Here is a 16,788-nt window from a genome sequence, read left to right on the forward strand (position 1 = left end):
TGAAACGTAAACACGGGATACATCTACCAATTTACGTTTCTCAAAACACATGCGTTAATGCTACTGACCTACTAATTCAAATCACAGTTCATAATCATTATTACGTAACGATAAATTGGTTATTGAATAAATAAACATCTGAATAAAACATCAAAGTGGATTTAACTGAAGTTTGAAGTCGGTTAAAAATAAACACGCTTCCTACTCATTCCAAAAGTATTCTTTTAACAGTTCTCAATTAGATATTTATTTTCCTAGCGTTAATTGCTTTATAAATGAGATATTTTTTTTCTCAATAGATGTCGTGTGGTGTTCCTTAGACACATGAAACCGAAAGAATAAATTCGATTGCGCTGGTGGGATCACGAGTGGCCGAGGTCAGGCGACGCAGGCGGCGTTTATTTTTTAAAAAATCGTCGGTATCAATTAATTTAGTTTCATAAATGAATAAAATTAATAAAAATCAAATGAATACTCACAGCAAGTTCCTCGCTAGTATAGGCGGTGAGCGTGCGTCGATCTTGCTGCAATACGCAGTAGAAGGGCTCCCAAGAGGGCGGCACTCCCAACGTCGCACCGCTCGTGGCACTCGATGCTGTATCTGAGAACAATGCAATAAAGAATTGTAAGAACTATCTTATATGTGTAATCTACTGAATATCTTAATTAAGAAAAGATTTGTAGAGATGTAAGATGGTAGGAGGAAATGTCATAGCAACTTTACCGAACAATGTTTTGGAGTAGAATATTTCATTTCATGAAATTAAGTTATAGAGTATGTTGATTAAGTTATATGTTATTGAATGTATAAATCGTGTTATGAACACACTTCATTGAGTTCATATAAGTAATGAAAGGAAAATATTATGCAATTTAAACTGCTTTTGGTTTTTCTTCTAATTCATATTAGTCTACTTATTACCTATATTGTGTAGATTTTTAAATATTATAATATATTTTTTACTAGCTTACCGCCCGCGGCTTCGCACGCTTTGTATAAAACCTAATAAATTATATATTAAAACCTTCCTCTTGAATCACTCTATATATTAAAAAAACCGCTTCAAAATCCGTTGCGTATTTTTAAAGATTTAAGCGTACAAAGGGACATAGGGAAATAGCGGACATAAGCGACTTTGTTTTATAATATGTATAGTGATTATACTTTTACATGAATTGGGGTTCCTGTGTGGGGTTCGCGCATGCTACAGCACGAATAGGTCTTGCACCGGGGAAGACACCACATGCCCAGGGAAGATCGGCGTAAAAGAGTAGCATAAGATTCCTACTCTTAAACATAACGGTATGGGTTTGAATGCAGTCGTAACGGTATGAATATGAGTTTTAATAGTTTCCTTACGAGTCTTTAACAGGCTAAACTTTCATTCAACTTTCTACCCATACACTATAAGGTGACAACTCAATTTCGATGTAATGAGGAAGGCGTAACTATATTAATATTTGTATACTAATCACTTAGTAGTTAAGTTGTTACATAAATTCAATTGAATTTAAATATTCCGACTGAAATTAGTGCATAGACCATCTACAACACTTATGTGGTATCGTAACAAACAATTTGTGCAAATGCAAAAAGAAATGAGAATTAATTATTAAAATAATTTTATCCAACTATACTAGATTCGACTGAAAATTGAAATAAAGTTTAATATACATGCTCACAAACTCTCCTTAACACTACTCGTACTATATTTCGATTGTCAGGTACCTAGTAGTGTTTCTAATTTATGTATCACTTGATTGTAACAATTGCTTCTGATGATAAATTAAAGCGATAAAAACATTAGTAAATGTTTACATAACAATTTCACGATATAATGTAGTAAATAAGTAATAACACGGTCACGTCTACGTAATTATTCATAGGCCCAGCTTAAAAAGGAAAAATTAATTATTTAGGGTAAAGTAAAATCGGTTCGATAATTTATAATTATTGTAATACGCAATCCTTACACAACTCCATAATTGCAATTTTACCTAATGCAGACCTTTTACGGTATTGGCTTCACACTATGTGATGAGGAAACAAACATTAATATATTTTATTAACAAGCTAAAATCAGATTATAAATGTTGTTTTTTAATTCTACTTGATTTGTGCTATAAATAGGGTATCTTATTCATTATCATTTTTCTCACTTTTAAAAAATTGGACTTAATTATTCCTAATCGTGAATAGCTAGAAACTAAAACCTATTCAGAACAAAGTGACACGAAATATTCAATTATTTTCTATCATACAAATTAGTGTCACTTAAAGTCCCTTTGTGCCCAAAGATAAAGTACATACAATCATCCCAATTGATGTACTTATTCAACTAATAAAGTACGCGTTGCGCACGACTACATGGATTAATGTGTTCCATTAGGTCTATTTAACGCGGTTGAGTACAGTTAACAAGAGCCAAAAGCTTTGGTACTTTTAGTATACTTATATTTATTTCTATAAATTTCTCATTTATGTTCAATAAAATCTCTCCGTTAGTTTGAATTTGTTCAATTAAAAGAGGGGATTTGAAAATAACAATCGTATAAAACACGTTTATAATTTATTTAACTATTTAGAGATGAGAACTGGATTTTGTTATTCAACTTCAATATAATAATGTTTCACATATTTAAGTAATAAAGAGATTCAACAACAATACGACTTTTTTTCCAACTATCATATCCATTTAACATATTTAATTCAATGTTAATTCTTGTTAAGATATATTGTGTGAACTGTACAAAGCGGATGCGTGAATTAAAATACATATTTAGATTTTACATATGAATTAGAAGCAAAGCTTGATGAATGCAGATGCGGATGACACATTTACTATGGATCTAAGGGGGTTATTTTAATTCGTTTTATTGCTAGGGAAGTGTCTACTAATTTAATGTTGCTCGTCTATTCTTAATCCTTAATTGCACTTGCACTTAACAATTTATAGTGAAAAAATAATGATTTTAAATGAATAGGAAGGAATAAGTGTAAGGAAAAATTAAGATGTAGAATCAGATTTATAACATATAGAAATGTAGGTATCTAACAAAATCTTTTTATGTACGTACAAGATAAACCATGAGGGCTGTCATGTTAAGAACTTGTCTCTATCCCAACTAATTTAAATAAGCATGTTATAAAAATTTAGAAAGCTTTCGATAGCTCAATCACAAAGCATCTAGTTCGTCAGTTACAACACAGCTTCACAAAAAAACAATGCAAGTACTCCGCTCCGCAACGTATATGATTATAGTACACTAAAGGTACATAAAATGAAAATGCCTCGCTTTTATGTTCATAGTGCCGCTAGCAATCGACGTCAGTATCTCGGGACTCGGTCACGCACGCTCATTTTGCACAGAGATATGGCTAGGTACCAAAAGCAAAATAAGGGCCACCAGCCACTATTGTGATACTATTTTTAAATGCACCGCATATCTTAGTTGCTTGCAGATTTTGTTTATTGTGGCCGTGCGCCTCGTTATTGTTATGCAAAATATTCTATTCAAATGTTTATTAGGCTCACAATTACATTTGCTAATGGGAGCGCTGAAGAATCGAAATGTTCACTTTGCTTTGCGCACCGCGATATTATAGACCGGGAGATACTGACACAAAATTTCGAGTCATTTTTAACAGGATGGCGGTTCTACAGGGGTCTTAGTACGCAATGACAAAAAGAAAAACGATGGTGTGAACGCTGGTACCGGCGGCTTAGTCGCGTGGGCGTTAGTCGAACTCGTCGGAAAAATAGCGAAAGTCAAACGATTTGTAACACAAAAATTTTAGAATTTACCGATAGCCCATAAAAAAGAAGTAGGCGGTAGTGTCATGCCATACTTTTCCGGTGTGACTTACAGCCCGCCATACCGACGCGAATGTGTTGATTTAAATAAAACAATTATTCAACCATTTGTATCAGGCTAACTTTTGCACAGGTAACCATCGTCGTGCAGCCATTTACGAAAATCGCCATGCCATACTTTTCGGACGATTCCAAATGGTCGTCGCCATACCGCCGAAAATCTGCAAAAAATTTTTATTTCGCCAAACGATTTTATATTCGTTGATCCTCAAACTTACAGGAAAAATAAGTGCCATACTGTTACAAATCGTTTGACTTTCGCTATTTTCCGATGAGTTCGACTAACGCCCACGCGACTAAGCCGCCGGTACCAGCGTTCACACCATCGTTTTTCTTTTTGTCATTGCGTACTAAGACCCCTGTAGAACCGCCATCCTGTTACAAATGACTCGAAATTTTGTGTCAGTATCTCCCGGTCTATTAATACTTCAAGTTATTGTTTTCAATAAAACACCACCTACGTAAATGCGCCTGAAATAAATCCTATTTTATGTATCAACTCGAAACTGTTTATTTTTATTCGTTTTAATACGAATTATCTGTAAGTAAGGTTATATTCAGGTTTGTGACTAGGTAAATCTTGTCTATCAAATTAACATTTAGTATAAATTAATATTCATGAATATATTACCAAGATGCTAGAACGGATACGCCAGACGGGATACGACTAGGCTTAAAGCATAAAAGGTGCCATCAAAGTGCATATACACTCATAGTCATATTGCATACTTAGAAGGCTATTTGAATTTTCTACTGAACTTGGTTTTAGCACCAACTTCCTTTACATTATTTGTACGATATCTTAATTATAAATTTCCATTTAAAATAGAAGGATACCTATGATACCTATAGGTATCGGTATGTAAAGTAGATACAACATACACTTAAGATTAGTGACAAATTAACTTGTTAAACGAACGACATCTTGGATGTATCTTTTACATCTTTTAAATGTACAATCCTTAAAAAAAAAACTTTTTTTATTTTGATAATTTTAAAGCTTAGGTAGTAACCAGTAACTAGTGCCTTTTTCATTGTCTTCGTTCGTATAATTTAGTTTTATTTATCTGTTTATTATGAAGGTAGGTACTATTTACACAAAATAGTAAAAGCTCAGCAAACAAACAACGTCTAAGGCATGATTACATGTCGTCATGACTTCGCGCCATTGAACTCAAAAGGAGCTATTATAATGCTGATTTATGCATAAGCGCATTGAACTTACAATGTTAAATAGAGTGGGAGGATGTTCAGCGGCACAAGTTTGTGCTTTAAATTTCAATATTTTACAAAAAAGGTATTGTTATTTGTGTTTTCGACAGCATTGTTTTGATCGTATTCTAGAATTCGTATATATTTGTATTAATAATCACATTATTATTTATTACAATACTAAATTGCAGCACTTGAACTTTATGTAATAAAACCTGAACGAGACTTAATTTATAATCATTAAACAGTGATTATATTCGACTCAGCGTCCTTATAAAGTACTTTGGCGCATAAAATTGAAACAAGTTTATAATAAAACAACAGGTCCTTTCAATTATTAACGCCGTGTTAAATAAATACCAAATCAAGTTTGTATAAAACATACCTGTTGAAGTTTATTCCAAATATGGCAGGGAAATTGGCCCTAAGTAGCCACTGTGTTATTGTGACACACGAAATCATTAAAAACCCTTTTTAAATATACACCATTTATTAATCATGCTTATAGTACTTATACCATGTATAATTTTGTCGCCTTTCTAAAGAACTTATTTTTTTTTTAATTAAAATATTATTTCAAGGCATTTCTCTAAATGGTCTGTATTATAGAGGTAGATATTACATGATTAAACTCTATCTATCGCAATAACCTATAACCAACTACATAAATATAAAGCTCCTCGTCATTCAGTACTTACGTTAACGATTAAAAAACATATCATTAAAATTACAAACATTATATAATGCATTCTAAAACTTGTAACCTTCAATAACAAGATATAGGGCGCTTACTCATAGTCAACATATACTACTTAGTTCGTCATAGTTCACCTGTAATAATATGTTGTATAGCTTGACCTTTACATTTTCTAACAAAAAATCCATTCTCCCCGTTTCCCTACGCTTAGTAAACCTAAAGGTCAGTCGTCGACTACAAAGGGCTTTGACTCATTCACGCTGTAGACAATTGTACACAAGCCGTATGCAAAACCCTAATTATAACTTAGTTCACAGTTCACATTCGCAAACGTCCATTGACATTGAACAAGAAATAACGTGGGAATGTATAAAATAATCTGCTTAATTGTTTACAATTCTTTAGTCAGATGTAGATGAAGTATATAATAATGAGAGCCTAAAGATAAATTACTAGTCAAATAAATGCGGCTATGTGTTGAAGAATATATTTACGATTACTTCTATACATATCTGTTTCATAGAGGAACATACTCCGGCTTTAAAAAAAGTAGATTATACTAACTTAACTATAGAAACATAGCATATGCATATATAACAATACTTATGACTTGTGTTACTGCTTCCCGTCCGCTGATAGTAGCGTAGGCGGTGAATCCACAATATTCATAAGGATAGCGTCGCATATTGCCAGTCTCTCATTTTAAGTTCGATTTCTACCTAGAGTATGCACTTTCTACGAATGGAAGCTGATTTTTTTAGTTACTTGTTAGATTTATGCTCGAATTATAATATACATGTTACTTGATGTGTTTTAACAGTAATATATTATGTCCCTATTATAATGTTCAATAATTTCATTTAAAAAGTGTTTTGTGAATAGGAAGTAAGTATGACAATGTACTTAGGTCATATACATATATTGTAACCTTTAAAAAAATAGTTGAGTAATAGAACCAGTTGACATTATATTGCATTAAGTAATACATATACCTACATATCGGAATAACAAGTTACTAAATAAAAAATGAATAAACCAATAGCAATTCTATCAAGACTGCTATTTCTACAACTGAGTTTCTTTACAAATATATTCAACTAACAATATGTGTCCAATTAATTTTAGAAGTTGTGGTGGATTGAATTTTATACAAGTCATCTCAGTATACTCCTCGTTAGCGAAGTCATAAAAATATGATATCAAAGTGATAAACACGGAAAGTCTTATTTAAACCTATCACCACTTAACCTAATAAAACAAGTTAATTCATATTCATGTCAGTATTGACTTACGTAACATATACTTGTGTGTAATATGATTGATTTTATATATGTATGTACTTTAGAATTTACATATAGCGTGGGTGGTAGCACGCAGGGCCTCACAACCCACATAGAGAAAGCAATCTGACACAAATAGACCGGGACCAGACTTAAACAAACGAATTAAGATTAATCTCGACTACTATTGTGATGAATGACACTTTGATAACAGCTGTAGTAATATAATAAGGTATTTAATCAATTAGAGCGCTTAACGTCCATCACTTGTAACGGTGTCATTATAAGCAGTTAATAGAATTTGATTGAAACGAATCACTTGTGATTAATAATTTTAAACAGCTAAATTGCTCATGGACTTCAAAAGAACGAGGTCATACATATAGTTTTTGTAATCTTTTTTAACTATAAAGGTTGTATAGCTGCAGAAATAATATATTAATGATTCCTCGGACAAGAAGTGTTGTTCTTCGTACCGCAAAACTTTATCCGCAATGTTAAAGCTTCATTTAAGAGGGCGTGAGAGGCTTGAAAGGAGTGCCATTGAAGTAGGTCTTATTATGATGAGGGCAGCAATCCGCACACTCCATGAATCATACAGCTGAATGAAAACAAACGTGTCAGCTTAAAGCGATACACGATCGCGATCATATTACCCAGAAAACGTATTCCAACAATGATAATAACAAACACAAATATTCCCACAACCGTACAGTTGATGTAACAAAGATAGTGAATAACACACATCTATTATTTTACGACGGAAGCAATGTGACCTCTCTTACTTCTCGTTTTGATGATACATATGCAATCTTGCATGGTACCTAAGTTTATCGATCTATCTGTGCAAATTAATGTATGAGTAATTAGCAAATAGACTCATTATTTGAATGATTATGTAGAGGCTGTGGTCCGGTTGCAAAGGTACCTAGTATTAAAAGTTAAGTATTACATTACTGTAATATTAATTTATTATGATTGAATGTGCAATATTATGATATATGACAATTTATTTATCTACGAACTTCCTCTACCACTTACTCTACATTTAAAAATATAAACAATCTTTTCAGTCGTGAGCGTTCCAGTTAAGAGCGACAAATGAAAACATATTAAATACGTTACTATTCCACACTAGATCATAATAATTAACGTAATGGATACTATACGTTGACACGTTCTAAACGGAAGAGTTCGTTATTAGAGGTTGTGAGTTCCCATAATTACCTCATAATACTACGTTCATAATGTCACTGTACGTGTACATATCACAGAAAAAGAACTTTCACCATTGACGCTCTTGACACGTGGCACAGGAAGTTAGTGTGCACGCGCAAGCTCTTAGCATACTTCCATGAAGTGATGCACTTCCTCTCGTTTGTATTGACATGTCGATACAATGCTTTATTTCATTATTATTCAATACCCAAAGGATGTAAAACAGCTTGAGAATACTTCAGCAATGGCTTGACAAGCCAAGTATATTGTAAAAGGAAATGAGAATGTTTTAAATATATCGTAAAAAAATAAAATGATACAATATTTAAGCCTAAACACATACAAAGTTTATAAGATCTTCAATCCCACGTGACTATTCAATTGAAACTAATTACATTTGTCTTACAACTCGACACAAAGAAACGTGAACATTCATAAAAGCTTCTTATATTCTGAATATGTCACGTCTTCCGAGCGACCGACCTCATTCAAGATCATATCAAAGGAAATCATATGAATACACTATTCAATTTTTCAACCCATTTCTCGCATAGAGCCGTGACTCAAAGGGGATTATAATTTATGAATCGGCTGCACACTCGAGTCACGAACTCGACATTCATAAATAATGTAAGTACCAAACTTCAACACCTAAATTAATTCGAATACAGAAGCCGAACATGCCAAACATACGAAGTCTAAGTTTAACCCAAATAAACCAAATAAATTACATTTGGCATGTAATTATTATAACCACTTTGAAATAGCAATAATCAAGAAATGTTCCATGAATTGGTGTTTTTGTTTGCTAAAAATACAGCCTTATTATAATAACTTGCAGGTACATACAATTTAAATGTCAAACGTAACTTTAAATACCTTTTAATCGTATACTATCTTGGTAGTTGAGTTTCTCGTGTCAACGTATTTCATATTTGCGAACCACTATCTCAAAATGTAGTAAATATATAGTGAATGCAACGCCTTGTTAATTCTAGTCGACTGTTCATAGTATTATAAATGTACCTACTACCTGTGGAATGATCAATTAACCAATATCCTTTCATGCATGGCTGCTCTAGATAATGTTACGTTAATTAACGCAAACGATATTAAATCACAAGTTGTGATGAAATCATGAAGTATGAAATGGTTTGAATAATTAATATAACAAAAGCCGAAAGTGGTCATCACGATTTTTTTTCTAAATGTTATGTCTGACGTCACTGTGGCCAAGAGTGAGTATGAAAATGAACCAGTTGGGCGAGTGACCGCAAGTACAGGTGCTGGGCAAGCGCGTGCGCAAGCTGCAAGCTGCCTTGTGCCCATACCATTTTATTGTACACATTCTTATCAGCGCACATGGTGTTCCAATTGTTTGAGAACACATGCCCATTTTTCAAATGCTTAAGAATTAAATTCCTGTTATTCATAATTTTTTTTCAGTTACACAAATAGATTAAGATCACTTGTTTGATTAAGACGATAAAGCCTATTTTCTTGCACAAAAGCGTCTCTTATATTAATTATTTGTTATTATATGCAGTATACCATATAGTTAAGTACTTTGTGAACTCAATTTTACTCAAATTATTGTAATTTCATAACTTATTTAATTGTGCAAAATGTTATATAGAAAGGTTGAACTCTGCAAAATGACACTCACAATAAAACATGTGCATTATAAATATAAAAAGAACAAGCTATTTAAATACATATTTGACCTTTACAAATGACAAACAAATTAAAAAGCTTTTGCGTTATGCATACAAATGTGTATTATGTATATTGCTTATTATTTTTAGCAACACAACATATACAACCACTGCTTTTATGAAAAAAAAAATCTTAAAAACTTCAGAATAATTAAATAGAATTAATTTGTTATCTTGATATAATAGGTAAAGGAAAGACAAAGATAGTATAGTGTGCCACAACAATTTGTTTTTTTTTTAAGAAATTAGTCAAAATAAAATAAATTAGTCATTTTCCCTCTCGCCAATTACGGTAATCACATTTTTAATAAACCCTTCTCCAGGCTACATCAAGTTTTATATGAACTGTAAATTGATATGCCTACATCTGATACATACACAAACAAAACAGAAACTCGAACCGAATTCTAAAAAGGTATCTACAATTCCCACAGCCGCTACTCGTATTTAATGAAAAACACGGAATCTCATATTACTTAGCCTTGACATAAGTAGATATGTGGTAAACTCGAAATAATTACGAAACGCTCGAAACAGAATTCATTGATTTATCTAGGTCTACAAACATATACTTAGTGCAAGTTAGCGAGTAGATGCAATCATTTAAACCTACAATCATTTCTATAGGCATAGACGTTAAATCATATGTTATCTTTGAATTACAACACGCATTGTTGGGAACACAAACGCGCAATTTATGCACCGAAAGTGATACATAGTCGTTAAATAATATCTATTAAATAGTATATATTAAATCATTTACTACGAATCGCTGGAACCGCTACCGAGTTTTAATTTCAACGACACAGATCACGTCTTTCCATTCAAAGCGAGCCAATGACCGCCACTACTGAGAGTGTTGGTAAGGAATACTTATGCAATCAAATTGAATTCCAGCTCTACTTCTACCTTATAAGAATAGTGTAATGTACCAAGACTATTCCATCGAACTATTTGGTTATTTTTATTAAGTACGGCTGTCTTTCTCAAATCACAAATTTAAGAGAGCTTTTGGTCACTGCTCTATATTGTAGCGCAATGGTTATTGATTTCATGATTTGATTAAATCAATTGTTATTTGATTTAAAAAAATCCCTGATAATAAAAAATAAGATTTTTTATTATCAGGGAAGAATTTACGGAAATTTCCTTACTCACGAAAATATAATTTATGAGATAATTCATATTAAAAAAATATGAACCAAACTTTTATAAATATAAACCAAGCATACTGTCCATTATACATTATGTTAATATTATTTACTTTAAAAATAAGTAAACAAATCCATGTGAGCAATTATTTCTAAATAAACGTTACGTCGAGCTTATCAAGGACTTATCTCAGGCTCTATCTTATCTTAAGCCGTTTTAATAGGTTCGCTAGTGCTTATGTTATTTCCTATTTAATCGATGTGTTCCGTCGGCCATAAGATAAGAAGAATTGACTATGTAATCGAGCTTTGTCGTAGCTTCTCTTTCACTTCAATTTATTTATACATTTAAGTACACATTATACCATAGATAAGAGTCTAGATTTACTCAAACAAAGATGATAATATATATTATTTTATATGATGATAAATCAGTTTATTTGATAGGAATACATTTGTAACTATATCTTCTGTGTTTGTAACATTAACTAACTACCCATAGAATTAAAAAAAAATCGATATAATCGATGCTCACCTACATCTAACATCGTAAAGATCCATCAGTAGATGAAACTATCGCGTACTAAATTTCGCAAAAGCCGATCGATATTGAAACAAATACTTTATAACGGAATTAAAACGCAATTTACTATTACATTGCGTGACGATTTAGATTAGTTGCAGTGCACGACGATTCTAAAATAAATCCTAGAACATAGTTGAAAAATCGATTACAATAAGTATATATTTTGTATTTACTCTTAAATTGTAAACATTGATGAGCAATAAGTGAGTCAAGTGGCAAAAAGTAAACATCAATTTATTTCTGTGATCAACATGTCCAAAATTCGCGTGGTTGGAATCATAAATATGCATGATACGTGAATCGATCAGGTGTTAGGTACTTAATAGTTAATACCATTTTGGGTGTTTTCTTATTAATTGTATACATCCGTGATTAATACTTAAGTAACAATATTATAACAAATTTCATCAATTAGACTCTCTGGTTTGTCTTTCGTTTATTATATTTGAAATATGAAACAATACAAAATACGAATGAGATAATGTTTAAGGCACGTTATAATCGAAATTTAAACCACATCAAAGCGACCATAATTAGATACCGTAAGCTCAATTTCACATCTGTATTGTTTCGCACAAATTGCTCACCATTACGCGAAATAGCAAACACCGCAATAACTGTCTCACTATGAGACGTAATATGACTACTTTTATTGAATCTTTGTTTATTGCTATACCGTTTCAGTCAAATTGAAATTTGTGATGTAAAAAAGTAACAATAGAAAAAAGTGGCCTAGTCTCTAGCGAGACCCAAAATCTTTAATGAGTCCCTGAGTCAGCGAAACTGCAGTAGCTATTATATGTAGCAGTTACCAACGAACAACACAAATTGGTAAATAAGACAGACTATATATTGAACTTCTATGTGGTCGGTAATTTATCTATTTATCGCATGAAAATTCTATATAAAGCACAATCCGAAAATACTAAACTCGTTATTTTGTATATAGAACGGTCTACAATAGCATTGAAATCTTCACATCTCGGAGTGTTGCACCGCCACAGAAGTTAATTAAATGAAAACAAGAAAGCTTCCTAATGAACGCCGCTAATAGCTGAACTTCCACGTTACCGGTTGGAACCTAACTAACAAACTAGTCGTTAGTGTATAAAACCAAGAAGTTGGAAAAGTATTATTTATTATAATGTTCACAGTGAAATGTCTTGTTCCTTAGTGGAAAATAGTTGTCATGCCTTAATTGTCGTTTAACTGTTCATTTGCTTCGATCTTAATGGTATCTTGATTTATTCTTTTAAGCTTCGTAATAAGCATATAAATCGGTGGAATTTGAGGATGGAAGACCACATGATAAAAAATTCAAGTTTAAAATGTATGCCAGTGCTTAATACACGTAGGTATATAACGTGGTCCGAATTTACAATTAGCCACACATGAATGAATCGTTTCAAAATAAACTAATAAATTATTTTATGGACTATAATAAAATGTATAACAGCCTATACTACTTTACTTTTTTTATAATTTGACCATGGTTATTTCTTAAGATATATGTTCATTTGTACATATGTATCTACTTATAACGAAAAAAAATATTTTTGCTTTCCTTATTATGTACGCAATTTACCTAAGCTCATATAAACCATTTAGATCAATATCAATTTCTCAAACACACTCACAAGTCACAAGCTTAGCATTAGATAAAAATAAAATACACTTGTCACCTACGTTAAACGAAACCAAACACCATAAAGCACACTACATTGACCCTGCGGTTTCTCATCGAGCGAGCTGATGTTTATACGGTCCGCCACGTCTCGGCCATGGCCTCTGCTGTTAACAATAGCAGTACAAACACATTGCCAATATTCTGTATAACTTTACCACGAATAATGTGATTCAAATTATACATGCGGCAATTTTACGCCGGCTTTATTGCCTGTTTCTCGACCATTTCAATAGCGACACAGCTTAATATGACCATAAACATTGATATCTTTGTAATATGTAGATAATGAAGAGGTATGTATTTGATTTATTGAAATTGTAAAAAAATAATCTTGTAATGCAATGCAACACATTAAAAACCGAAATTATCATCAAATATAATGATTCGATCATTTAAGAGCATAATTGTGTTTTAGCTAGTTAAAAGTGATGATTTACAAATTACCATTTAAACATAATCTCGCTGCGAGTCTACCCCAAAATAAGAAAATAAATACAGTTCAATATCAATCAGAAATCTTCAATCATTTCACTCAACACGTCCCTGATTTACTTTTAAATGTAATAATATTTGCCAGCAAACCAGATCTCAAGAACCTGTTAACAAAATATCTCGTCAGACATACCAAATTTATCAAGCATCAAGGAATTTTAATTCTACATACATATTTAATAATAGGTTATATCACATCATAACCGTTACTTTTAAATATTAATTTTCACACGGTATTCATTTGATCGTCATTCGTTTAATAAATCAGATCATGTAAAAAGCAGTTCGTATAAAACTCTAAGTAGGACACCACTAATGAATACACGTATTGTATCTGCTTTATTTTGTACGAGATCTATCGAATTTGCATGTAAGTTAACAATCGTCCTCTATATCCACCGGTAATTATTAGAAACTTCTGAGTCGGTAACGGTACGCAGTTTGTTGCACTACGACTCCCATAAAAGCTCTTAGACTTCCGTGATGAACAGTTTCATATTAGAAATACGGTTACGTCTCATAATGATGACATACCAAATCACAATCTAATAACCTTAAAGTCTACATCATATTATTATGTTTTATTTTGATCCATAATAATTATGTATACAAAAACATGAACAGTTAAAGTGGCAGACGTCTATCTTTATCAAATATAACGGTGAATAGCTGTTGAACATGAACATAAAATAAATAGAAATGTCAAGCCCTTATGTATTGCGGATCATGACCGTCATCCTATTACCATGCGATGCTTACGACATTCCTCTCTAGTTATAGTTAGTCCGTGATTTTCACAATACACTTGCTCATATTGCGACTATGACAATGACTTTGAGTGATTGATGTGATAGTAATTTCCTACACACCGTTGTTCGTATCCGATACGAGTACCTCGGACGCAGACCACATGGTAGCTTAGCGCAATGAAATCGCCTCACAGTACACCGCGAAACTAATGACTGAGACATCTGCAAACACGTAGTGATGCCATCTATGAAAAATATATCAACTTACCACTACTATCAGGAAGCGCGTACAAAATTCCGCATAAAGCTGCAGAAACAGAGGTCGTATTTTGATCTGCTGAATTGCCTTCACATCCCACAGGATCAGATTGCGCTGGCTCAAATAATGCCAAATCCAAGCCATCCATATCACTCCGTACTGATACACGATCTTCTTCAACTATTGTATCACAAAAATTCTCTGGCGATTCGACTTCTTTCGGACTGCGACTACACACCCCATCACTGAGAGGATCACAGCAACAGGTGTCAGAGAAAGGTTCAAAATCCCTACAATCAAATTCGCATCGCTCAAAACTGTCACAAGTACACGACGACAATGCATCTGATTCCGACCCCTCGACAACAAATAGGTTGGCACCGTTAACATCTCGCTGTACTGCTTCTGTTTGCGTAGATATGAAAAATACATTGGAAGCATATGGCACTTTTTGTATTTGAACTCCAACACTGCTATCCAATCTTTCACTGGGGTGGTTACGCTCTTTTGTGTGCGATTGGATGCTTTCTACGGGAGAGCGACAGTCTTCATAGCGAGCAAAACTCGAGGTGTCCGTCAAATTGGAAGATCGGTCTACGGAATATACATCTGCGTAGGGATCTCCGGGATCGCTATGTAAAGGCGGCAGGCGATACGGAACATGAGAGCGGGCTCCGTGGAAGATAGTTGTATACGGACAGGTATGCGGAGGTCGAGAGCGGTCTGCACGACGAGGATAGCTGGCGGCGAAGGGGTCGCGAGGTGGAGCCCCCTCGGCATCTATAAACGCCTCGCTCGTCGACAGCACGTTGTATCGCCAGTCTGGCATCGCTTACAAACACCATCACTTTACGAAATCACTAATACTCATCTCATGTCCTCATATTTCACTGAAGAATATGACCTACTTTCATTAACGAAACTGAGTAAAATGAATTTCACTACGGTTGGCATCCACAACTGTGCAAATATTGAACGAAAACCAGTTATGCACTTAGAATGACATCATTGAACGCATGATTGCCTTTGCATGTTGTAAGTGTAAATAAAATTATTAGCCCAATGGGTCAATAGTTGAATTTATTTAATTGTTATCAAATGTACTCTAGCAAAGACATGTACATGACTAACGTTTGAGTGAATTCACTATTAAACATAGCACGCTGACCACTGAATGGTTAGACCACTTGGTGCAACAATAATTTAGGCAGTATTTAAAAAACCCGTGGATAAGCTGTTAATAATTTGTCCGTTAAGGTATTGGAATTGTGTAAGTGAACAAAAGGTCAATGCCTGAGAGTCGTGCTTAGAAAACGCAATTATTTTGTAAGTACTCTGAAATTGTTATAGCGGCTTGATAATAACAGATGCGGGCTCGTGACGGTACTAACGTCCATTGGGAAGAGTTTTTAATCGTACTCTATCACAGCTTAAGCTTTGTAAAACTACGAATTGATAAGTTCGTGACTTCGCAGCAGATCCTTAGAAAATATCATTGTTTACAACGTAGATTATATTATATTAAATTAAAATTAAATTAAATTAAATATTTTATTTATTTCTCCTCACAATTCCCAGTCACAAAATTAATCTACATGCATACAAAAAATTATAAACAATAAGCTGGAGTTGGAGGAGCTGGTGTCTGAAATGGGTTTTAACCGGTATCACAGATCACCAGGTCCCCGCCCTCGGAACCAAAAAACACTTACAAAAATAAGTTTCACATACATAATTCAAGAGTTTGTGCTTAGGTAGTGAGAACGACATAAGTTTATTGTTATTTAAAATTTAAAAACAAAAAAAAATTAAAATAATATACCTACATATGTGTTGTGTGAGTGTTGTGTGTGTGTATGTGTGTGTG

The 16,788-nt window shown here is 33.1% G+C and overlaps 1 protein-coding gene across 3 annotated transcripts in view; it reads right to left on the bottom strand.

Moving 5' to 3' along the window:
- The window catches only part of LOC123705726 (ras GTPase-activating protein raskol), a 114,401-nt gene that overhangs the window by 76,340 nt on the left and 21,273 nt on the right, over positions 1–16,788 (bottom strand). Inside the window, exons 2-3 of one of the 3 annotated variants that reach the window (XM_045654700.1) lie at positions 14,931–15,825; positions 480–601 (exon numbers count right to left, since the gene is read on the bottom strand). In XM_045654700.1, the coding sequence (XP_045510656.1) occupies positions 480–601; positions 14,931–15,750 (942 nt within the window). In that variant the 5' untranslated portion in view covers positions 15,751–15,825. Of the gene's footprint in view, positions 1–479; positions 602–14,930; positions 15,851–16,788 lie in introns of those variants that run through there. The other 2 variants (XM_045654701.1, XM_045654705.1) reach the window with 2 other exon arrangements.

The sequence above is a fragment of the Colias croceus genome, chromosome 2, assembly GCF_905220415.1.
Source record: "Colias croceus chromosome 2, ilColCroc2.1".
In the NCBI taxonomy this organism is placed as follows: Eukaryota; Metazoa; Arthropoda; class Insecta; order Lepidoptera; family Pieridae; genus Colias; species Colias croceus.